Genomic DNA, 24,638 nt, shown 5'->3' on the forward strand with positions numbered 1-24,638 from the left:
CTATGGTCACTTGACTTCATATACACTCTTTTCTTACCTGGTCTCGCTCTCTCAACCCCCCTCCCCTCTCTCTCCATCTCTCAGTGCTCAGGTGTCTGGGTATACCGTGTCGTAGTGTAACAAACTTCCAGTCTGCCCATGACACAGACGTCTCACTCACAACAGACGTGTATCTGGATGAGAATATGGAGCCACTGGACCACCTCAACTCTGACTCTGTTTGGTGAGTTATAATCCAAATTAAGTTGAGCCCGGTTTTTCCTGGCCAGGTCAAGTGCATCTAACCTGCCACAGGTTAAGAGTTCTCCACTTCAATCCAGGCCACATGAGTGTATATTTGGCTTTGCTCTAAATACACAGAAATGCCTTGCCTCTATAAAAAAAAAACACCAGGCTGGAGTTATAGAAATAAATGTCTTCGGTAAAACGCGAATCAAATTGTATTTATCACATGCGCCGAATACAACAAGTGTAGACTTTACCGTGAATTGCTTACTTACAAGTCTGTAAACAACAATGCAGAATTTTGTAAAAAGTAAGTAAGAAAATATTTGCTCATTTATTTGAGAAAAAATAAAATAAAGTAAAGTAAGAAAAAAAGTTAGACAATAAAATAACAATAACAAGTCTATATACAAGGTGTACCGGTACCGAGTCAATGTGCGGGGGTACAGGTTAGTCGAGGTAATTGAGGTAATATGTACTGCACATGTAGGTAGGGGTAAAGTGACTATGCAAAGATAATAAACAGTGAATATCAGCAGCGTGAAAAAAGGGGATCGATGCAAATAGCAGTCTTATGGCTGTTAAGGAGCCTTGTGGACCTAGACTTGGCGCTCCGGTACAGCCCATGACTAGGATGGCTGGAGTCTTTGACCCTTTTAGGGCTTTCCTCTGACACCGCCTGGTAAAGAGGTCCTGGATGGCAGGAAGCTTGGCCCCAGTGAAGTACTGGGCCGTAAGTACTACCCTCAGTAGCGCCTTGCGGTCAGATACTCCTAACTGTGTAATCCTAACAACCCTCTTCTCTGTGTAGGAACTTCCATGTATGGAACGACTGTTGGATGTCCAGGCCAGACCTTCCTCCTGGTATGGGTGGCTGGCAGGCACTAGACTCCACCCCCCAGGAGACCAGCCAGGGGACCTTCCGCTGTGGCCCTGCCTCTGTCACCGCCATCCGCACCGGCCAGGTCTACCACAAATATGACACGCCCTTCGTCTTCGCTGAGGTGAGCTCTATGGGGAGGAGATGGTTGAAGATCTATGATCAGTTGTGAATACTAATAATAAAATATGCCATTTAGCAGATGCTTTTATCCAAAGCGACTTAGTCATGCGTGGCCCTGGGAATCGAATCCACAATCCTGCCGTTGCAAGCGCCATGATCTACCAATTGAGACATACTTCATCTTACACATCACAGATCTCAAATTAGAGAAGAAATGGCTAAACTGACCTTGGATTACTTCCTATCTTTTATCAAATATTACACACTTTCCCTGTTTCTCCATGAATGAATGGTGCTGATCCTGCCTGTCTGTCTGTGTCACCTCAGGTGAACAGTGATAAGATCTACTGGCAGAGGAACCTGGACGGTACCTTCACTCAGATCCACAGTGAGAAGAAGGCTGTGGGACACTTCATCAGCACCAAAGCTGTGGGCTCTGATGAGCGCGCTGACATCACACACCTGTACAAACACACCGAAGGTACAGTGATGTCATCATGCACTTCAATACACTGTCAGAGGGTCGCTTGGTAACCGTATTTACACATGGAATAACACTCCGGTTGTAAGGGTGACATCACTCACCTGTAAAGACAAGACTAGGTAGCCTAGTGGGGGTTGGCAGGTAGCCTAGTGGTTAGAGCGTTGGGCCTGTAACTGAAAGATTTGCTAGATCAAATCCCCGAGTTAACAATGTAAAAATATGTTGTTCTACCACTGATCAAGGCAGTTGTTCAGGGGTAGACCCCACTGTTCTTAGGCCATCATTGTAAATAAGAATTTGTTCTTAACTGAGTTGCCTGGTTAAATAAAGGTTAAATCAAATTAAATCATCTGAGATCAGGCTATGACACTCGGTCAAAAACAACAACCCTGCAATGAACAGCATTTTCAATACAGACATCAGGGATAGTCAGATAATCACACTGTCATTACCTGGGATAATGAGGTTTTTGATTGAAATTAGCACACAAACAATAATCTCCCCTCTCTGATCCCCCCACTAACCAGAATCAGAGGAAGAGCGCATTGCTGTGGAGACGGCCAGTCGCTATGGCACCAGGCCTGATGTGTACTCCACGCCGATGGCGAAGGACGTGAGCGTGGAGGTGAAGATGGAGGGGGAGGGGCCTCGTATGGGGGAGGATGCCCAGCTGACCATCGTGGTGACCAACCTGAGCTCCCAGCCACGCAGAACCACGCTCCACAGCCAGGTGGCCGTCATGTACTACACCGGTGTGCTGAAGGGAACCGTCCAGAAAAACAAACTGCCTGTGGAACTCATGCCCAATGAAGGTGAGTCGGCAAGGGGAATAGTGGGAGGATGTTGCCCCTAACTGCTACAGGGTCAGATAATTGTAATCTGATCCTAGACCTGTGGCTTAGAGCAACTTCTATCTCAACCCAACTGAGGCCAGCAGCATTCCCTGCTAGCACCTTTTCAGCTCAGTAACAATATTGTCTCCACTCTGCATTTGCTGTTACCACATGTGTATCCTCAACCCTCTCATCTGACCCCTGTACTGTAGAATGTGTATCTCAATATCTCTTCCTCCTCAGTGAAGACCATGCAGTGGGTCCTACCCTACCAGAGCTACCAGAACCAGTTGGTGGACCAGGCTGCTCTGATGCTGACTCTGTCTGGACGGGTCTCTGAGACCCAGCAGGTCCTTGCCACTCAGACCAACTTCAGGCTCCGCACACCGGACCTCAACATCGAGGTAAGACTCAACTTAGCTTTAGCACAACCTGTCACTGGATTCCTATGAGGTTCAAATTGGAATTCAAAAAGTTATATTTGAGCAACAGTACTGTGTGCTGGTTATGTTCAGTTCTTTATTTAAATATACAGTTGAAGTCGGAAGTTCACATACACCTTAGCCAAATACATTTAAACTCAGTGTTTCACAATTCCTGACATTTAATCCTAGTAAAAATTCCCTGTCTTATATCAGTTTGAATCACCACTTTATTTTAAGAATGTGAAGTGTCAGAATAATGGTAGAGAGAATGATTAATTTCAGCTTTTATTTATTTCATCACATTCCCAGTGGGTCAGAAGTTTACATACACTCAATTAGTATTTGGTAGCATTGCCTTTAAATTATTTAACTTGGGTCAAACGTTTCAGGTAGCCGTCCACAAGCTTCCCACAATAATTTGGATGAATTTTGGCCCATTCCTCCTCACAGCACTGGAGTAACTGAGTCAGGTTTATAGGCCTCCTTGCTCGCACACGCTTTTTCAGTTCTGCCCACAAATTTTCTATTGGATTGAGGTCAGGGCTTTGTGATGGCCACTCCAATACCTTGACTTTGTTGTCCTTAAGCCATTTTGCCACAACTTTGGAAGTATGATTGGGGTCATTGTCCATTTGGAAGACCCATTTGCGACCAAGGTTCAACTTCCTGACTGATGTCTTGAGATGTTGCTTCAATATATCCACATAATTTTCCGTCCTCATGTTGCCAACAACATGATGCTGCCCCACCCCCGTGCTTCACGGTTGGGATGATGTTCTTCGGCTTGCAAGCCTCGCCCTTTTCCACCAAACATAACGATGGTCATTATGGCCAAGCAGTTCTATTTTTGTTTCACCAGACCAGAGGACATTTCTCCAAAAAGTACGATCTTTGTCCCCATGTGCAGTTGCAAACCGCAGTCTGGCGGTTTTGGAGCAGTGGCTTCTTCCTTGCTGAGTGGCCTTTCAGGTTATGTCGATATAGGACTCGTTTTACTTTGGATATAGATACTTTTGTACCTGTTTCCTCCAGCATCTTCACAAGGTCCTTTGCCGTTGCTCTGGGATTGATTTACACTTTTCACACCAAAGTATGTTCATCTCTAGGAGACAGAACGAGTCTCCTTCCTGAGCGGTATGACGTTTGGAAATTGCTCCCAAGGATGAACCAGACTTGTGGAGGTCTACAATTTTTTTTCTGGAGGTCTTGGCTGATTTCTTTAGATTTTTCCATGATGTCAAACAAAGAGGCATTGAGTTTGAAGGTACGCCTTGAAATACATCCACAGATACATCTCAAATTGACTCAAATGATGTCAATTGGCCTATCAGAAGCTTCTGAAGCCATGACATCATTTTCTGGAATTTTCCAAACGCAATGCAATGCCATAGAAATTAAGTAGTACAGATGTCTTGACCAGCGGCCATGGTACGTACAGACTGCATGCAGATGTCTTGACTAGCGGCCATGGTACAGACTGCATACAGATGTCTTGACTAGCGGCCATGGTACAGACTGCATACAGATGTCTTGACTAGCGGCCATGGTACAGACTGCATACAGATGTCTTGACTAGTGGCCATGGTACAGACTGCATACATATGTCTTGACTAGCGGCCATGGTACAGACTGCATACAGATGTCTTGACTAGCGGCCATAGTACAGACTGCATACAGATGTCTTGACTAGCGGCCATGGTACAGACTGCATACAGATGTCTTGACTAGCGGCCATGGTACAGACTGCATACAGATGTCAGTGCCCAGATAAACAGCAACACTGTAAAGTATGATGTTGTGTTTGTTTCCTCAGCCTGAAGGGGACGCGGTGGTGGGTAAGGAGATGGCAGCCAAGATCACGTTCACCAACCCTCTGCCACATAAACTGAGGGGTGTGGTGTTTAGGGTGGAGGGACTGGGCCTGCAGAAGGTCCGCGTGGTGGTTGTGGGGTAAGATCATAAAATTAAGAATACGAGTAATTTAACATGATCTCTATGGGCAAGACCCTGTAACCATCTCAATGTACAGATGAAGGATCTTAATTTGAGCAAGTTTGCTACTGCAGGAAAATAATCCTGCAGCAACAGGAAATGTGAATTATTATTATGTGGATTATATTTAGGGTTTTGTAGGGGTTGATAATTTTTGCTGGGGAAAATCAAGTCTGAAATTTCTAAGTGGAAATGTAAAACTTTAAAAGCATTTTTAAAACTCAAACAAACTACAAGTTTGCATTTCCTGCTTGGCAGGAAAATTCTCTGATCAAATTTTATCCTAGCCTTTTCTCAGTCAATTACGCTCACATCTGTCTCTGTATTAAACCCCTCCTTGACCCTCTTCTAAGTAATATTAACCCCCCGTTCTCTCTGTCTCGCTCTCTCAGTGATGTTGGAAGCCACTCCACGGTGACTCTGACAGAACACTTCATCCCTACCCAGGCTGGGCCCAGGAAGTTGGTAGCGGCTCTGGACTGTAAACAGCTGACACAGGTGCACGGCGTTGCTGACATCGACGTCCAGAGCCAATGAGAGGGAGCCTGCAGCTCTCTCCTGTCCACTTACCTGGCCTTTAATTCAAGTCTCATCATAGAAAATGGGAAACCTTTTATTCAGTTCTCCCAAGGCATAAGTATTGTTTGATATATTTGATATTTCATGCTGTCATGTAATTATGGAAATATCCTGATCTTTGGATGAAGTTGTAAACGATTGTTAACAAGCGCTAATCTTTTTGATACTCACGTAATATCCTAGAATATCCTAGAATATCCTGATACTCACGTAATATCCTAGAACCAGTGCGCTTTGCTCTGAAATGGATTTGCTGTTACTGTAAGGGCTGTCCACACCTATAAAGAAGAAACATCAAACTATTGTTGGGGCCATTGAAATAGTTTATGAAAAATCCTGTGGTAAATGTAATTATCTAGCTGTACATTATCTAATATTACTGTATTTTTTAACAAACAATGTCATGGTGCTGTCATCAAAACATTTGATAAATGCACTGTATACATGCATTATATTATTCCATTATGTTAGTGTTCAAGTATTTATGTTATCAACATGTTGGATAAAGTGTAACGTCTGTAGCATAACATGACGGTCAAATTGTATTTTATATGGCTTATTTGAAGGTGAAGCCCTAGTTTGATTTTATATGAGGGTTATGCCTAAAGATCTTCTCAATGTGTTTATGTGAAATAACTAAAGTCAGTATTATGGCCCATTCATTGGTCATTGTGCTTCCTTGCCTTAAACTGTTCTTATGAAACAAAGAGTCAGCTCCTGAACATTAAGAGATGGAAACAAAGCCTTTGTTGACCTCGCTCTGCTCTCCTAGTGTTAGGGAGCTTTTTACTGCACTTAAAATTCAAGGAAGTAAACTGTTTTAAAGAGTTACATTTTATTGTATTAATGTATATTTTATGTATTGTCAATGTATTTGCTAATAAAACAACTACAGAGTGATGTTTCCTATTGAGTTATGTGCATGACTCTCTGGAAGACAAGCCCCGACTGAATGGAAAGGTGTGAGGAGATCAGAAAGATGCTATTATTCACTGTAGCAACTACATACTTATAGTAGCAGAACTTTCCATCTGCAGCCAAGTCTCTTTGTTTAATCCAGAAGTCTTGGCTTATGCATTAACCTGTTATCTATGCAACTTGTATGGCTTCAGGCAAAGGTGTGTCTTGCACACTTTATCCTGTGGAAATGGAACATTACATGCATCTAATTGAATGTCTACAGTACATTTATAAGTTGATATGATTAGGATCAGTGTGGCTCATTCTCACACCCCTTATTGGACTCTGCACTGCACCACTCCTTTTCTGTGCCAAAGAACTCAGTGGAAACACCCTAAACCTACTGCACAGGACAGTACCTTAGGTAGCAAAACGCTGACTTCTAGTGGTCATATGAATACATATTGCCATGCTTTTCAAGCTTACAGAGCAGTCATGGTAACAAGATCCTTAGCTTAGCTTCTGGAGAGAACAAATCTACTAACTATATACTTCACCCTTTTTAAATAAGCAAAATGAGGTGCATAGCAATGGTTGGATCATCAATCAGATGGTTGAATACCCTCGACATGGAGAGACAGACGCCTGACAGATCAATGACGAGATCAAAGATAAGCATTATTTTAATCATATACATTTCTATTGAATCCATGTAGTAGTATAAAATACAGGTATTTTGATAGTGAAGATCAGAGGTCACAGAGAACATTACAATCACATTTACTTTCCAACTCAGGCACATGATAAAAGCATGCTGCAGTGGCATTTACCATAGTTACAGAAAGAAACCTAACTATATACCCTGAACATTGAGTGTTCCACCCAAACTCTTATTGCATTGACTAATTAATTTAAATAACAGAATTGTGAACTTCGCTTTAGTCAGAAGGCTGCAATATGAACTAAATGACCATGGAGAACTGTGTATAACATATAGCTAGATCCTAGAGGTTTCCCAGACTACATGGAAAAACTCCTTGCCATACTTATAGGAACAGTACTGATAAAATAAAACTGAATAAGTGATTGAATAGTAAACACTCCATTGTCAAGGCCTTGTCTATCATCCCAACCTGGACAGGGGAACTTCAGTGCAGGGTCTGGTTTCCCTGGCAGTCATTAGTCATTGGAGCAGAACCAGGAGTTCACCAGACCATGTAACCTGCCCAGGACTTTTCCTGGTCAGGTCACATGGTCAGTTCCTGGCCCTAAGCGTTCCAATTGGTCCTGCATGGCTCAGTTGTTAGAGCACGGTGCTTGTAATGGAAGGATTGTGGGTTTGACTCCTGGGACACCCACATGTAAAATGTATGCACGAATGACTGTTAAGTCGCTTTGGATAAAAGCATCTGCTAAATGGCATACATCATAACCACTTAGTCAACTAGTGTCCACTGATCAGAACGTAGTGGAATAGGCCCATCTTATAAAAATCTCCCACCAACATTGGAGCCATTTCTGTGGCACTAACGAGGTACAGACCAAGACACACATTATGACATCTTGGTTTGTCAGTCATGTATGCTTTTTCAGTCTACATCGTTACATATGTTCTGGACCACTCTGTTGAACTCCATTGGTTGGTCAGCATATACATGGTGAGACGCATCTTCTATCATCTGAAGAGAGATGGAGACAGGAATGATCACATGGGTATCGTATTATGTCTTGTTGTATGATACAGATTTAGAGGATAAAAAGTATGTCTAAGACCTCAAAACTTAAATGAAATAAATTCCCCCCTTCCTCACCACAGTGCGTGTGGCTGTCTGGACCCTAATCTGGGCCACCTTGTCCCCTGAGGCGCTGTCCACCCAGGAGCGTGAACCGTATAGCATGGTAAGAGGCATGGAGGGGGGCAGCAGGTGAACCCGCTGTAGCATGGGCCTCTTGGCCCAGCCCAGGGACTCTGACATAGCCCTGAAGCCTACCTCCCCACTGGGGATAGAGGGAAGAGAAGGAGGACAAAGAGGGTTAAGAGTGACAGAGGGAAGAGGATAATGGAATAAAGGAAGAGGTTTGAGGAGAAATAAATGTTTTGTCATTCTGCAGCAAATTCAGGCTAGTAAAGCCAAGTAAGGCCATGTCCCTATGGGATCAGGAGAATGTGAACGCAGTATGCAGTTTAATAGTGGTGATATGTAATGCAAGCCAAGGAGTGACTCTACGTACCTAGGGGTCTGAGCATTACAGTGGTAGATGTACTCGGTCATGGTATCATCATCAAACAAGTCCTCAAATTTCCTCTTGAAATCTGGACGCAATCTATTTACCAACCCTGGACCTGACAGAATGAAAGGAAAAGAGAAAAAGGGAACGATGGAGGTAGAGATAAAATTGATAAAATTGTGAAAGCTTTGAATAAGTGATCTGAATGTGAATAAAGTCTCTCTCACCCCATGGACCTGCTGCTCTGATGACAGCCAGAGGGTTGAACAGTGAGACGACTGAGGCCACAGCCTTGACCCAGCGTGGCAGGGGCGGCCTCTTCACAACCTCTGGCCCCTGGCCCGCCGGGGTCTCCACCCCTGGCTGTGGGTGTTCAGGGAAACCCCACGGGTCCACCAGGATCAGGTGACTCACCCTAAAGAAGGGGAGACACAATCTAAGTTATTATTCCATTACTATAATAAAATTGGTCATGGAGTTTTTCCTGACCAGGAACCATGGTACAAATGATTAATAATAAAGTGCAGTGTAGATCAACTTTTTAACTGTCACCGTACATATGGAGACATCCTGTACGTCAATCAATAGCTTTAAGGCAATACCATCATAAATACTATGACATCATAAATAAAAACATGGCCTCTCACCTAGAAGGGTGCTGGATGGCGTAAGATGTTGCCAGGTATCCCCCCAGACTGTGTCCCAATAAAATCATGTTCTCCAGGCCTACAGACTCCCTCCAACGCTCCATGGAGTTGACAAACTGCTCCTCGGCCAGGGCAGCATCTGTGGGGAAGGGGGGTCGGGAGCTCCGGCCAAACCCCAGGAGGTCGAAGGCGTAGACGGGCCGAGAGTGACTCAGAGCATCCAGGTTACGAATCCACAGACCCACTCCTCCGCCAAACCCATGGACCATCACCAGAGGAGTCTTCTTAGGGGCTATGGCAGGGAGGGAAGGCATAGACAGAGAGACCGACAGAAAGGAAGAGTGAGAAGCAGACCGAGAGACAGACAAGGAGTTAATACCAAGACAAAAGCTAATTCATATGTCAAAAGCCTAAAGGGACAAGGAGACGGTGAGAATACCTTGCTCAAGAGGTTTGTGGGCGGTCTTGTTGGTCAACGTGAGGGTCCAGATCCTGTCCTGGTTGGGTAACGTGACAAACCTGGACCACACTTCATTCTGTATACCTGACACACGCACACACACACACACACACACACACAAAGTGTTACTATATAAACAAGAAGTCAACCATTTAGCTCCTCTGAAAAGATAGAAAGAATTTTCATTATTAACATGGGTGTTACAGGAGAGGATCTTGGCCTCTGTGCTCTTCAGGAGGGACATGGAAGTCGGACGCCAGGAAGGCCACCAGCCCCACCCAGAGTATGGCCTGGAGGGAGAGAGATGATAGACATTGTGTTACTATAGCCGTCAGGAACATGAACACTGTACTATGACACTCACGACATGATCACTACAGTGCAGACACAGAGTAGGGTAAAGGTCTAAGCGTCAGCCTATCAAACACACATGAAGCTAGCACTCCTTGAGCTACCTCAGACAGTTATACAACTAGTAGTTTTCACCACGTGACCTGACCAGGGAAAACTCCTGACCCTATAATTAAAAAACAGCTGACACAGGTGGGGGGCAGTAATTCAAGTAATGCAGGGGACATGATGAAAAGTGCTGTGTCACTCACTGTTACTTGTTCCCCCCCACACAGCGTCGCTGCTGCACTGCTCTTCAATGAACACAGATCGAACCTACGTTGCTGTTATGTAGCCTAGTCTCAATGTCATAGTTGGCCAGCCACCACCATCATCATCATCATCATCATCATAACAAAACTTGTTTTGACAGACATTATATAGACAGACCATTTAAAGGTGGTATAGCATCAACACATCAAAAGATTATGAAAGCAGTAGGATATGTCTGGAAGGATAGTTAAACCACATGAGTTACAACTTACTCTGTCTCAGTTTCGTGTTGCATTGGCGCTACTGTGGGATCCATAGCATGACATATTCTGATAACGATACACAAGCTGTAGCAGTAGCCTAACAAACGTCAAAAATTAGTAGGGATTTCCTCTGTTTGAGATTGCGACTCGTGTACAGTGCCAAACATCCGTGTTCAATGTTTTGTAACGCGAACATTCCTAAGTCAGCTGACCCAGAAGTGGGTGGGGTTTCGTCCACAGACGTTATGATTCGTTAAGCTGGCTGTCATTTTTCTGCTTTGTCCATTATGACCAGCTTCGTTGGCTTTCTTGCCAATCGTTGATATTCGTCGGCTAGTTATACAAGTTATACAAGTCTACAATATAATGAGGACAAACAGTTGATGTCGGAAGTTTACATGCACCTTAGCCAAATACATTTCATTTCATTTCATTCGTTTTTTCACAGTTCCTGACATTTAATCCTAGTAAAAATTCCCTGTTTTAGGTCAGTTAGGATCACTACATTATTTTTAAGAATGTGAATGGTCAGAATAATAGTAAAGATAATTATTTATTTCAGCTTTAATTTCTTTCATCACATTCCCAGTGGGTCAGAATTTTACGTACACTCAATTAGTATTTGGTAGCATTGCCTTTAAATTGTTTAACTTGGGTCAAACTTTTCAGGTGGCTTTCCACAAGCTTCCCACAATAAGTTGGGTGAATTTTGGCCCATTCCTCCTGACAGAGATGGTGTAACTGAGTCAGGTTTATAGGCCTTGCTCGCACACGCTTTTTCAGTTCTGCCCACAAATTTTCTATAGGATTGAGGTTAGGGCTTTGTGATGGAAATTCCAATACCTAGACTTTGTTGTCCTTATTCCATTTTGCCACAACTTTGGAAGTATGCTTGGGGTCATTGTCCATTTGGAAGACCCATTTGTGACCAAGCTTTAACTTGACTGATGTCTTGAGATGTTGCTTCAATATATCCACATAATTTTCCTGCCTCATGAAGCCATCTATTTTGTGAAGTGCACCAGTCCCTCCAGCAGCAAAGCACCCCCACAACATGATGCTGCCACCCCCGTGCTTCACGGTTGGGATGGTGTTCTTCAGCTTGCAAGCCTCCCCCTTTTTCCTCTAAACATAACAATGGTCATTATGGCCAAACAGTTCTATTTTTGTTTCATCAGACCAAAAGACATTTCTCCAAAAAGTACAATCTTTGTCCCCATGTGCAGTTGCAATGTGCAGCAGTGGCTTCTTCTTTGCTGATCGGCCCTTCAGATTATGTCGATATAGGACTCGTTTTACTTGGATATAGATACTTTTGTACCTGTTTCCTCCAGCATCTTCACAAGGTACTTTGCTGTTCTTCTGGGATTGATTTGCACTTTTTGCACCAAAGTACATTCATCTCTAGGAGACAGAACACGTCTCCTTCCTGAGCCGTATGACAGCTGCGTGGTCCCATGGTGTTTATACTTGCGTACTATTGTTTGTACAGATGAACGTGGTACCTTCAGGCGTTTGGAAATTGCTTCCAAGGATGAACCAGACTTGTGGAGGTCTAAAATGTTTTTTCTCTGGTCTTGGCTGATTTCTTTTGATTTTCCGATGATGTCAAGCAAAGAGGCACTGAGTTTGAAGGTACGCCTTGAAATACATCCACAGGTACACCTCCAATTGTGTCCTATACGTGTGTATATGTGGCAGGGAAGTCGGGTGCAGGACTTTTACTTGGTAAAATGGAGTAGTTTAATAACTTAAAAACATAGCTCCAAAACCATGACAATAATCAAAACAAAGTGGGTACGAGGACCCCGTCGCGCACCAATACAAACAACACGATAAATGAACAACAAACAATCTCTGACAAGGACATGAGGGGAAACAGAGGGTTACATACACAACAGGTAATGAATGGGATTGAAACCAGGTGTGTAGGAAGACAAGACAAAACCAATGGAAAATGAAAAATGGATCAATGATGGCTAGAAGACCGGTGACGTCGACCGCCGAGCACCGCCCAAACAAGGAGAGGCATCGACTTCGGTAGAAGTCGTGACAAATTGACTCAAATGATGTCTATTAGCCTATCAGAAGCTTCTAAAGCCATGACATCCTTTTCTGGAATTTTCTAAGCTGTTTAAAGGTACAGTCAATTTAGTGTATGTAAACTTCTGACCCACTGGAATTGTGATACAGTGAATTATAAGTGAAATAATCTGTCTCTAAACAATTGTTGGAAAAATGACTTGTGTCATGAACAAAGTATATGTCTTAACCGACTTGCCAAAACTATAGTTTGTTAACAAGACATTTGTGGAGTGGTTGAAAAACTAGTTTTAATGATTCCAACATAAGTGTATGTAAACTTCTGACTTCAATTGTATTATATGAACACATTTTCATAACTGTTTAGGCCTTCCTTTGAGTCAATATTAACATGGACATGACTTGTGTTGTCAAAATAAGCATTATTTCATAGTGCAAAGTTAGTAGCATTTAGGCTTAGCCTAAAATAAGCCTAAATCTGCTACATATTGTGTGTCCACATGCGGATATTATCTAATGGACTTGCCAGAAGTTAATGCTTCCTGTCCATGTCAACAGCTTTGGCCTCTAACCCACACTTCAGCCCTCCAACATACATTTGAGTCATTTAACTAGGGTTAAGTAGGGTTAAGTGTGTTGCTCATGGGTACATGGACAGATTTTTAACCAAGTTGGCTCGGGGATTCGAACCAGCATGCACGCACACACTAATGTTTATCTGTTGTTGTGACTCACTCACACCTGGTCCAAAGTCACATGTCTAAAATATCAGCTAGTTTCATTTTCAGTGTGTGTGTGGGGGGGGGGACTGTGACTGTGTAATAGTGAGGGGAGTATCATGATGGTTATAACGTGATATGAGGCCCATGGTCATCACACACACACACACTTCATCATCACACACACACACACACATCATCACACACGAACACACAAATCTATTAGCCACTTACCTATGTCGGTGGGGGTATACAGCACCAATAACAACACCTGAGAACTAGTTAATGTCTGCCCTCCTGCCCACAAGCACAGCAGGTTGTTTTAGGTGCGCTTGAATGGCCAACTGCACCATGGGAATTTACCCCATTTCACATTCAAGAGCGTTAAGGTACAACTCCATCTCTCTTTTGCTCTCTCTCTGACACACACACGTGCACACACGTGCACACACCATAACACCACTCAATGAGAGAAACTAGTGAAGACTAATATAATGTTTTTGCACATTTTATTACAAAAATGTTGAGCCATAAAAAAGCATACATAAATACCATAACAGCAGTAAATGGGGGCAAAGCAACAAATATCCCCCCCCCCCCAAAAGATTTGCTCTTGTGCTCCTTCTGAACAACACCATTTTTTAAAACTTTGGCAAGTAATTCAGTTTACAAAACACAGTTCACTCTGTTTGGTACAGATTGTAGTTTTGAAAACAGAAAACTGTCTGGAGATCAAATGTTCATCGATGAGAAAATTTGCAGAATGTCGGCCAAAATCCATCTCGCTCCATCTTCTCTCACTGCCCGGCCACTGGGCTTACTCTGATCACCATATTTGATAGTGAGTGGAAACGCCAAATGGATGCTTCACATTTATACATGCAGTGAAATATTCATCTCATTATTCTATATGTGCTATTGGTACACTCGCAATGGCCGTGCCAGTCCACCCATTATGCCGGCTTCCACTAGTTACCACAGCCACAAAGTCAAAATTGGCTATAGAAGAGAAATCATGAAAACCAAAATGTATTTAAAATTAGGATTAGGCATAAAGTTAGCAGTGTGGTTAAGGTTAAGATACGGTTAGAGTTAGGTTTAAAATGCAATTTTAAGAAGATACATTTTAGAAATAGGCAGGGTTTATGACTTTGTGGCTGTGGTAAATAGTGAAGACATCATTTACTTGAACGAGGATGCCCGTTCTATTCATTCTTATTTCTATGGTGTGTATATCAGGTAATCTGCGCAACAAATAAGTAGACAATATAATGAGGACATATTATATTAACACATTTTCATAACTGTTTAGGCCTTCCTTTGAGTCAGTATTAGAATGGACATGACTTGTGTTGTCAAGAGAAGCATTTTTTTCACCGTGCAGTTAGTAGCATTTAGGCTTAGCCTAAAATTTGCCTAAATCTGCTACATATTGTTTGTGTCAGTATTCGGATATTATCTAATGGACTTGCCAGAAGTTACTGCTTCCTGTCCATGTCAATAGCTTCGGCCTCTAACCCACACTTCTGCCCTCAAACATACATGTTAGTCATTTAACAGACACTCTTATCCAGAGCGACTTACAGGAGAAATTAGGGTTAAGTGCGTTGCTCAAGGGTACATGGACAGATTTTCACCAAGTCGGCTCGGGGATTCAAATCAGCATTCACACACTCTCACACGCACATGCACGCACGTGCACACACAAGTGCGCTAATGTTTTGCTGTTGTTGTGACTCACTCACACCTGGTCCAAAGTCACATGTCTAAAATATCAGCTAGTTTCATTTTCAGTGTGTGTGTGTGTGGGGGGGACTGTGACTGTGTAATAGTGAGAGGAGTATCATGATGATTATAACATGATATGAGGCCCACCTTCCACCCATCGTCATCACACACACACACACACACACACACACACACACACACACACACACACACACACACACACACACACACACACACACAAATCTATTAGCCACTTACCTATGTCGGTGGGGGGTATACAGCACCAATAACAACACCTGAGAACTAGTTAATGTCTGCCCTCCTGCCCACAAGCACAGCAGGTTGTTTTAGGTGCGCTTGAATGGCCAACTGCACCATGGGAATTTACCCCATTTCACATTCAAGAGCGTTAAGGTACACCTCCATCTCTCTTTTGCTCTCTCTCTGACACACACACGTACACACACCATAACACCACTCAATGAGATAAACTAGTGAAGACTAATAAAATGTTTTTGTACATTTTATTACAAACATGTTGAGCCATAAAAAAGCATACATAAATACCATAACAACAGTGAATGGGGGCAAAGCAACAAATATTTACCTCAAAAATCTCAGGACATTAGAAAGAACGACTGACCAGCAGACTTCTCCTTACTCTCTCTCTCTCACACACACACACACACACACACACACACACACACATAATATTAGGCTATAGTCTATTGTCTCTGTTAACTGGAGTGCAGACTAGATGACTCTGACTCTGTCGTTGTGGACGTCATGGCGCCTGTTCGTCTACGTGGGACAATCTTCAGGCTGGAGGTGCGTGTAAGTGTGAGGGCGCGGCGAGCAGAACTCTTGAACCCCACTCCAAGGAACGCATAGAGCAGCGGATTCAAGCAGCAGTGAGCGTACGCCATTGGTTCAGACACCGCTAACCACACCCCCAGGCCTGACTCCAGCGTACAGCCTCGAGGGATCAGCTCCAAGCGGAGGAGAGCATCCACGGCGATGCCAATGCAGTACGGCAGCCAGCAGAGGAAGAAACAGAGAACCAGAGCTACAGTGGTCCGCACCGCCCTCCTCTTCTGTCTCTGGCCCCCCAACGGCCCCCGGGTCAGCCTGGACACAATCACGCAGTAACACACCAGCAGCACCAGGCCCGGCACCACCAGCCCCACCAGCACAGTCTGCAGGTGGAACAGGGACACCCACAGTGGGGCGTTCTCCGGCGGGTAGAGCCTCGTGCACACCATCTCCCCCTCCCCTGCCTCCTGGGTCCGAGCGAACACCATATCAGGGATGGCCAGGAGACCAGCAGGCAGCCAGGCGCCAGCGTACACCAGCCTGTGTGCCAGCAGCTGCCGGGTGTGTGTGGTGCTGGTTACCGTGGCTTTGACCACTGCAAGGTAGCGGTCCAGACTGATGAAGGCTAGGATCAGCACACTGCCATATAGGTTCACTGTGTAGATGACGTGCACGCCCACACACATGACCGCTCCGACGCGCCAGTCCCCGAGCGCAGCATCTACAGCCCAGAAGGGCAGTGCCAGAACGAAGAGCAGGTCAGCAGCGGAGAGGTGCAGCCGGTAGCGGTCCGTTAGGCTTAGACGGGCCTTCCGCTGGCAGCCCAGTACGAACACCACCAGGCCGTTCCCAGTGATCCCCAGGGTGAAGATGAAGCCGTACACCACCGGGAGGAAGATACGCTGCACACTTGGGCTCAGCAGCTCACGGTCACACGGCTCCTCAAATCCAGTGCCGAAATCCCCCAAGCCAGAACCAAAACCGGAACTTGTGTCATTGTAGTCATTATCCGATTCTGATATCACAAAGTGCTTTAGAGAGAGGAAGAAAGAGAGGATAATTGAGTAAACTTGCAAATACATGTGCAAAACTCTAAGAACAGATTCTACAATCTGATAAGTGAATAACATGATAACTGAGATTAATGTTCCAGTAATATAAAGTCCCATAAAAGTTTATTAACATGGTCTAAGTACTGAATGAAACCGTACCTCATAATAGGACATGATGGAGCCAGCTTACTCTCTGCCGTTCTTTACGGCCCTTTTCTCTTTTTCTTCTCAGAGTGGAGTATAGTTTTGTACCCGGTGAGGTTAAATAGTGGTGCCAACACCGCTCCCTCACTTGCTCCACCCTCAACCCACACGCACACACACATCTGTGTCCCGTGGAAACGCTTTTCCTGTTTTCGAGGTGTCAGCTGCTGAAAGTGGCTATATCACAGGATATTGAGTGTGTGTGTGTGTGTGTGTGTGTGTGTGTGTGTGTGTGTGTGTGTGTGTGTGTGTGTGTGTGTGCCTTTGTTTATTGTTTAGGCTCCTAACATAAAATCTGTGAGAATAATATGGTTGGCAATAGCATGATGATATAACACTGTTATCTACTTGAGAGTCAACCAAAGTAAAGAGGAAATGTTTTAAACACATTCTCACTGTACAGATGTAGTGCGTATGTATATGGGGGTACAGCTGCACTGTGTGTGTGCGTGTTTGTGCGTGCTTTTGTGTGTGTAAGAGAGATCAACAGAGAGAGAGAGAGAGAGAGAACTGTTTTAGTGTTGCACCTCTTAGTCCCTTTTACACAGAGCTGAACAGTCCTGCATGAGTAGCCGGAGTTTCGGCTCTGTGAGAGAATTTTCACACTTGCATCATCTGATATGATATGGTTATGATTGTGTGCAGTGGTGGTAAAAGTACCCAATTGTCCTACTTGAGTAAAAATAAAGATACATTAATAGACAATGACTCAGTGAAAGTTACCCAGTAAAAGTTACTCAGTAAAATATTACTTGAGTAAAAGTCTAAAAACTTTTGATTTTAAATATACTTAAATATCAAAGTAAATGTAATTGATAAAATGTACTGATGTATCAAAAGTCAAAGTAAAAGTATAAATAATTTCAAATTCCTTATATTAAGCAAACCAGACGGCACCATTTTCTAGTTTTAGAAATGTACGGATAGCCAGGGGCACACTCCAACACTCAGACATCATTTACAAACAAAGCATTTGTGTTTAGTGAGTCCGCCAGATCAGAGGCAGTAGGGATGACCAGGGATGTTCTTTTTATAAGTGCGCGAATTGGACCATTTTCCTGTCCTGCTAAGCATTGAAAATGTAACGAGTACTTTTAGGTGTCAGGGAAAATGTATGGAGTAAAAGGTACATTATTTTCTTTAGGAATGTAGTAAAAAGTAAAAGTTTTCAAAAATAAAAATAGTAAAGTGAAGAACAGATACAAAAAAAATGACTTAAGTAGAACTTTACACCACTGATTGTGTGTGATATTATAGTCATGAATGTCACATGCTTATCTCATCCCATTCTCTGTTCAGTTAAATACCTGCTGGTCTCCCACAGGTCCTTTCACCCTAAACGAACACTGTGTCTTATTACCGTGTTGCCTCTCAGTGCGCCAGTCCATGCTCCACATGCTCAACTAAAGATTGGTGCGAGATCTGGAGGCGCAGGGTGCCTTTGCTGCATTCTGGGTGCTCAGTCTATCCACAGCAGGGGGCCGGATTATAATTACAAATCATTTGTAGACTGCAAATTGACTGCAAGAATCCCAAACAGATGTAATGTTTGACTAAAACTTAATGATTTCAAACCTTGCCTACATTTGTATACAATCACGTCTCTCTTTATAATGCGTGTGTCACGTTCTGACCTTTATTCCTTTGTTTTGTCTTTATTTAGTATGGTCAGGGCGTGAGTTGGGGTGGGCAGTCTATGTTAGTTTTTCTATATTTTCTATTTCTGTGTTTGGCCTGATATGGTTCTCAATCAGAGGCAGCTGTCTATCGTTGTCCCTGATTGAGAACCATATTTAGGTAGCCTGTTTTCCTTTGTGTTTTGGGGGTGATTATTTTCAGTCTTTGTGTGTCTGCACCAGATAGAACTGTTTCGGTTGTCACTTTGTTGTTTTGTATTTTTGAAGTGTTCAGTTTCTTATTAAAAAGATGAACACTAACCACGCTGCGCTTTGGTCCTCTCCTTCTTCCACCCAAGACAACTGTTACAGCGTGGGAATAACTAGGAACACATTTTCAAAAATAAAATCACTTGGAGCTGATTTCCTGGTGTTTTTATAGTCTTTTATGTCCAACAATGAAAATTGCACACAAAAAATAATAATATATATACAGTGCATTGGGAAAATATTCAGACCCCATGACTTTTTCCACATTTTGTTGCATTACAGCCTTGTTAAAAACAAATTAAAAAAATTATAACCTTTGTTTTAACTAGGCAAGTCAGTAAAGAATAAATTCTTAATTAGCGCAAACTGGCTCTAAACAGAATAGAAAGAGGATTGGCAGGTCCCGGTGCACAACTGAGCAAGAGGACGCCTCACAAGTCCTAAACTGTCAGCTTCATTAAATACTACCCACAAAACACTAGTCTCAACATCAACAGTGAAGAGGCAATTCCGGGATGCTGGCCTTCTAGGCAGAGTTGCAAAGAAAAAGCCATATCTCAGACTGGCCAATAAAAAAGATTAAGATGGGCAAAAGAACACAGATACTGGACAGAGGAACTCTGCCTAGAAGGCCAGCATCCCGGAGTCGCTTCTTCACTGTTGATGTTGAGACTGCTGTTTTGTGGGTACTATTTAATGAAGCTGCCAGTTGAGGACTTGTGTGGCGTCTGTTTTTCAAACTAGACACTCCAATGTACTTGTCCTCTTGCTCAGTTGTGCAACGAGGCCTCCCACTCCTCTTTCTATTCTGGTTAGAGCCAGTTTGCGCATTTCTGTGAAGGGAGTAATACACAGAGGTGTACGAGATCTTCTATTTCTTGGCAATTTCTCACATGGAATAGCCTTCATTTCTCAGAACAAGAATAGACTGACGAGTTTCAGAAGAAAGTCCTTTGTTTCTGGCCCCTTTTGAGCCTGTAATCAAACCCACAAATGCTGATGCTCCAGATACTCAACTAGTCTAAAGAAGGCGATTGCTTCTTTAATCAGCACAACCGTTTTCAGCTGTGATAACATAATTACAAAGGGTTTTCTAATGACCAATTAGCCTTTTAAAATGATAATCTTGGATTAGCTAACACAATGTGCCATTGGAACAGAGGAGTGATGGTTGCTGATAATGGGCTTCTGTACGCCTATGTAGATATTCCATAAAAAATCTGCCGTTTCCAGGGACAATAGTCATTTACAACATTAACAATGTCTACACTGTATTTCCGATTGCTTATTTTAATAGACAAAAAAATAGCTTTTCTTTCAAACAGGGACATTTCTAAGTGACCCCAAACCTTGAAACAGTAGTGTATATGTAAAATACATTTATCCTCCAGAGGGAGAGTGGTGGAGGGGTACAAAAAAAAGTTATTTACAATGATTGCCTACCCCGCGGCGCTGTGCCAATTCTTTCGCCACTCTATGGGACTCCAGCCTGGAATTGAACCAGGGTCTGTAGTGACACCTCTAGCACTAAGATGCAGTGCCATAGACCACTGCGCTACTCAGGAGCCCAAGTTAACATGGTCTTCTTCTAAAATTGATTAAATACATTTTTTTCCTCATCAATCAACACACAATGCCCCATAATGACAAAGCAAAAACAGGTTTTTAGAAATATTTTCAAATGTATTAAAAATAAAACAGAAATACCTTATTTACATAAGTATTCAGACCCGTTGCTATGAGACTCGAAATTGAGCTTCGGTCCTGTTTCCATTGATCATCCTTGAGATGTTTCTAAAACTTGATTGGAGTCCACCAGTGGTAAATTCAATTGATTGAACATGATCTGGAAAGGCACACACCTGTCAATACAAGGTGACAGTGCATGTCAGAGCAAAAACCAAGCCATGAGGTCGAAGCAATTGTCCGTAGAGTTCCCGAGACATGATTGTGTCTCGGGAAGGCTACCAATTTTTTTTTGCAGCATTGAAGGTCCGCAAGAACACAATGGTCTCCATCATTCTTAAATGGAAGAGGTTCAGAACCACCAAGACTCTTCCTAGAGCTGAGCAATCGGGGGTGAAGGGCCTTAGTCAGGGAGGTGACCAAGAACCCAATGGTCACTCTAACAGAGCTCCAGAGTTCCTCTGTGGAGATGGGAGAATCTTCTAAAGCGGCCAGACGGAAGCCACTCCTCAGTAAAAGGCACATCACAGCCAGCTTGGAGTTTGATAAAAAGCAGCTAAAGACTCTCAGACCATAAGAAAAAAGATTATCTGGTCTGATGAAACCAAGATTGAAATCTTTGACCTGAATACCAAGTGTCACGTCTGGAGGAAACCTGGCACCATTCCTATGGTGAAGCGTGGTGGTGGCAGCATCATGCTGTGGGGATGTTTTTCAGCGGCAGGGACTGGGCGACTAGTAAGGATTGAGGGAAAGATGAACAGAGCAAAGTACAGAGAGATCCTTGATGAAAACCTGCTCCAGAGCGCTCAGGACCTCAGACTGGGGTGAAGGTTCACCTTCTAACAGGAAAACAATCCTAAGCGCACAGCCAAGACAATGCAGGAATGGCTTTGGGACAAGTCTCTGAATGTCCTTGAGTGGCCCAGCCAGAGCCCGGACTTGAACCCGATCGAACACCTCTGGAGAGACCTGATAATAGCTCTAGCGACGCTCCCCATCCAACCGGACAGAGCTTGAGAGTATCTGCAGAGAATAATGTGAGAATCTCCTCAAATACAGGTGTACCAAGCTTGTAGCTTCATACCCAAGAAGACACTTGGCTGTAATTGCTGTCAAAGGAGCTTCAACAAAGTACTGAGTAAAGGGTCTGAATTCTTACAGTTGAAGTCGGAAGTTTACATACACTTAGGTTGGAGTCAACAATTCCACACATTTCTTGTTAACAAACTATAGTTTTTGCAAGTCGGTTAGGACATCTACTTTGTACATGACACAAGTAATTCTTCCAACAATTGTTTACAGACAGATTATTTCACTTATAATTCACAGAATCACAATTCCAGTGTGTCAGTTTAAGTTTACTGTGCCTTTAAACAGCTTGGAAAATTCCAGAAAATTATGTCATGGCTTTAGAAGCTTCTGATAGGCTAATTGACATAATTTGAGTCAATTGGAGGTGTACCTGTGGATGTATTTCAAGGCCTACCTTCAAACTCAGTGCCTCTTTGCTTGACATCATGGGAAATTCAAAGAAATCAGCAAAGACCTCAGAAAAGAAATTGTAGACCTCCACAAGTCTGGTTCATCCTTGGGAGCAATTTCCAAACGCCTGAAGATACCATGTTCATCTGTACAAACAATAGTATGCAAGTATAAACACCATGGGACCACGCAGCCGTCATACCGCTCAGGAAGGAGAGACGTTCTGTCTCCTAGAGATGAATGTACTTTGGTGCGAAAAGTGCAAATAAATCCCAGAACAACAGAAAAGGACCTTGTGAAGATGCTGGAGGAAACAGGTACAAAAGTATCTATATCAAAAGTAAAACGAGTCCTATATCGACATAACCCAAATGGTTGGTCAACAAGGAAGAAGCCACTGCTCCAAAACCACAATAACAAAAGCCAGACTATGGTTTGTAACTGCACATGGGGACAAAGATCATACTTTTTGGAGAAATGTCCTCTGGTCTGGTGAAACAAAAATAGAACTGCTTGGCCATAATGACCATCGTTATGTTTGGAGGAAAAAGGGTGAGGCATGCAAGCCGAAGAACACGATCCCAATCGTGAAGCATGGGGGTGGCAGCATCATGTTGTGGGGGTGTTTTGCTGCAGGAGAGACTGGTGCACTTCACAAAATAGATGGCATCATGAGGACGGAAAATTATGTGGATATATTGAAGCAACATCTCAAGACATCAGTCAGGAAGTTAAACCTTGGTCGCAAATGGGTCTCCAAATCGACAATGAGTCCAAGCATACTTCCAAAGTTGTGGAAAAATGGTTTAATGACAACAAAGTCAAGGTATTGGAAAAAAATTGTGTGTGAGAGCAAAGAGGCCTACAAAACCTGACTCAGTTACACCAGCTCTGTCAGGAGGAATGGGCTAAAATTCACCCAACTTATTGTGGAAAGCTTGTGGACGGCTACCTGAAACGTTTGACCCAAGTTAAATAATTTAAAGGCAATGCTACCAAATACTAATTGAGTGTAGGTAAACTTCTGACCCACTGGGAATGTGATGAAAGAAATAAAAGCTGAAATAAATAATTCTCTCTACCATTATTCTGACATTTCACATTCTTAAAATAAAGTGGTGATCCTAACTGACCTAAGACAGGGAATTTTTACTAGGATTAAATGTCAGGAATTGTGAAAAACTGAGTTTAAATGTATTTGGTTATGGTGTATGTAAACTTCCGACTTCAACTGGATGTAAATGTGATATTTCAGTTTATTAATTTTAAAACATTTTCAAAAACTTCTAAAAACCTTTTTTGCTTTGCCTTCATGCACTGTATCTACTGTATATAATTTATATTTTTTTGCACAGAAAACTTTGGGGGATGGACAAATAAAACCATCCGTGGGCTGCCAGTTGCGGAACCCTGGTGTGTGTTTGCGGTGTAAACAGTGTCTCTCTCTCTCTCTCTCTCTCTCTCTCTCTCTCTGTCTCTCTCTGTCTCTCTCACTCTCTCTCTCTCACTCTCTCTCTCACTCTCTCTCTCTCTCTCTCTCTCTCTCTCTCTTTCTCTCTCTCTGTCTCTCTCTCTCTCTCTCTCACTCTTTTTCTCTCTCTCTGTCTCTCCCTCTCTTTCTCTCTCTGTCTCTCTCTCTCTCTCTCTCTCTCTCTGTCTCTCTCTCTGTCTCTCTCTCTCTCTCTCTCTGTCTCTCTCTCTGTCTCTCTCTCTCTCTCTCTCTCTCTCTCTGTCTCTCTCTCTCTCTCTCTCTCTCTCACTCTTTCTCTCTCTCTCTCACTCTCTCTCTCTCTCTCTCTCTCTCTCTCTCTCTCTCTCTCTCTCTCTCTCTCTCTCTCTCTCTCTCTTTCTCTCTCTCTCCCTTTCTCTCCTCTCCCTTTCATCACCCATACTGACTCTCCCTCTCCTCTCCTCCTCAGAGGCCTAATTAAAGACCTTCTGTACTTATCTTCCCACTTTGCAGCTACTCTCCTTTCTCATGTACAGTGGCTTGCGAAAGTATTAACCCCCCTTGGCGTTTTTCCTATTTTGTTGCCTTACAATCCCCAATTACTGTTTTCATTATTTAACCCTCTGTTCCTCCATGGGTTCTTGTGAGTGATTGTTTGTATGTAGGAAGCTCCGTTAATGTGGGCTCTGTTTTTGTATTCTATTTATTTATGTTGAGTAAAATCTGTTTACTTACTCATATCTGCTGTCCTACGCCTGACTCCTTCCTATACACCAGCTACACACAGACTTCCTTACAGCTGGTATACAGCAATCTTTAAGTCATACCACAGATTCTCAATTGGATTAAGGTCTGGGCTTTGACTCGGCCATTCCAAGGCATTTAAATGTTTCCCCTTAAACCACTCGAGTGTTGCTTTAGCAGTATGC

At 43.1% G+C, this 24,638-nt stretch overlaps 3 protein-coding genes across 3 annotated transcripts in view; 1 reads left to right on the forward strand and 2 right to left on the reverse strand.

Moving 5' to 3' along the window:
* The window catches only part of LOC139386510 (protein-glutamine gamma-glutamyltransferase K-like), a 23,035-nt gene extending 16,594 nt beyond the window's left edge, over positions 1-6,441 (forward strand). Inside the window, exons 8-14 of the mRNA XM_071132089.1 lie at positions 85-223; positions 1,037-1,229; positions 1,556-1,709; positions 2,240-2,524; positions 2,789-2,949; positions 4,784-4,920; positions 5,355-6,441. Of these exons, the coding sequence (XP_070988190.1) occupies positions 85-223; positions 1,037-1,229; positions 1,556-1,709; positions 2,240-2,524; positions 2,789-2,949; positions 4,784-4,920; positions 5,355-5,499 (1,214 nt within the window). The 3' untranslated portion in view covers positions 5,500-6,441. The remainder of the gene's footprint in view (positions 1-84; positions 224-1,036; positions 1,230-1,555; positions 1,710-2,239; positions 2,525-2,788; positions 2,950-4,783; positions 4,921-5,354) is intronic.
* Positions 6,442-7,098: 657 nt separating this feature from the next.
* Positions 7,099-10,863, reverse strand: LOC139386511 (abhydrolase domain containing 4, N-acyl phospholipase B). The gene is made up of 8 exons (XM_071132090.1): positions 10,653-10,863; positions 9,982-10,067; positions 9,757-9,861; positions 9,318-9,609; positions 8,898-9,085; positions 8,674-8,785; positions 8,253-8,439; positions 7,099-8,120 (listed from the first exon to the last, which is right to left on the reverse strand). Exons 1-8 carry the CDS (start codon positions 10,694-10,696, stop codon positions 8,031-8,033), a joined length of 1,104 nt encoding a protein of 367 aa, XP_070988191.1. The 5' UTR covers positions 10,697-10,863; the 3' UTR covers positions 7,099-8,030.
* A 4,780-nt stretch (positions 10,864-15,643) lies between these two features.
* On the reverse strand, positions 15,644-17,233 carry LOC139387011 (C-X-C chemokine receptor type 4-like). Its single transcript, XM_071132960.1, has 2 exons — positions 17,158-17,233; positions 15,644-16,977 (listed from the first exon to the last, which is right to left on the reverse strand). The coding sequence occupies exons 1-2, from the start codon at positions 17,170-17,172 to the stop codon at positions 15,871-15,873; spliced, it is 1,122 nt and encodes a 373-aa protein (XP_070989061.1). The 5' UTR covers positions 17,173-17,233; the 3' UTR covers positions 15,644-15,870.
* Between the last annotated feature and the right edge of the window lie 7,405 nt (positions 17,234-24,638).

This window comes from Oncorhynchus clarkii, chromosome 28 (assembly GCF_045791955.1).
Source record: "Oncorhynchus clarkii lewisi isolate Uvic-CL-2024 chromosome 28, UVic_Ocla_1.0, whole genome shotgun sequence".
Classification (NCBI taxonomy): domain Eukaryota; kingdom Metazoa; phylum Chordata; class Actinopteri; order Salmoniformes; family Salmonidae; genus Oncorhynchus; species Oncorhynchus clarkii.

Coding starts and splice junctions, on each gene's coding strand:
- LOC139386511 (XM_071132090.1), bottom strand. CDS start 10,696: ATGGATCCCACAGTAGCGCCAATGCAACACGAAACTGAGACAGA. Junction 9,610..9,756: donor CCACAAACCTCTTGAGCAAG/GTATTCTCACCG, acceptor TCCCTGCCATAG/CCCCTAAGAAGACTCCTCTG. Junction 8,786..8,897: donor CAGAGCAGCAGGTCCATGGG/GTGAGAGAGACT, acceptor TCATTCTGTCAG/GTCCAGGGTTGGTAAATAGA.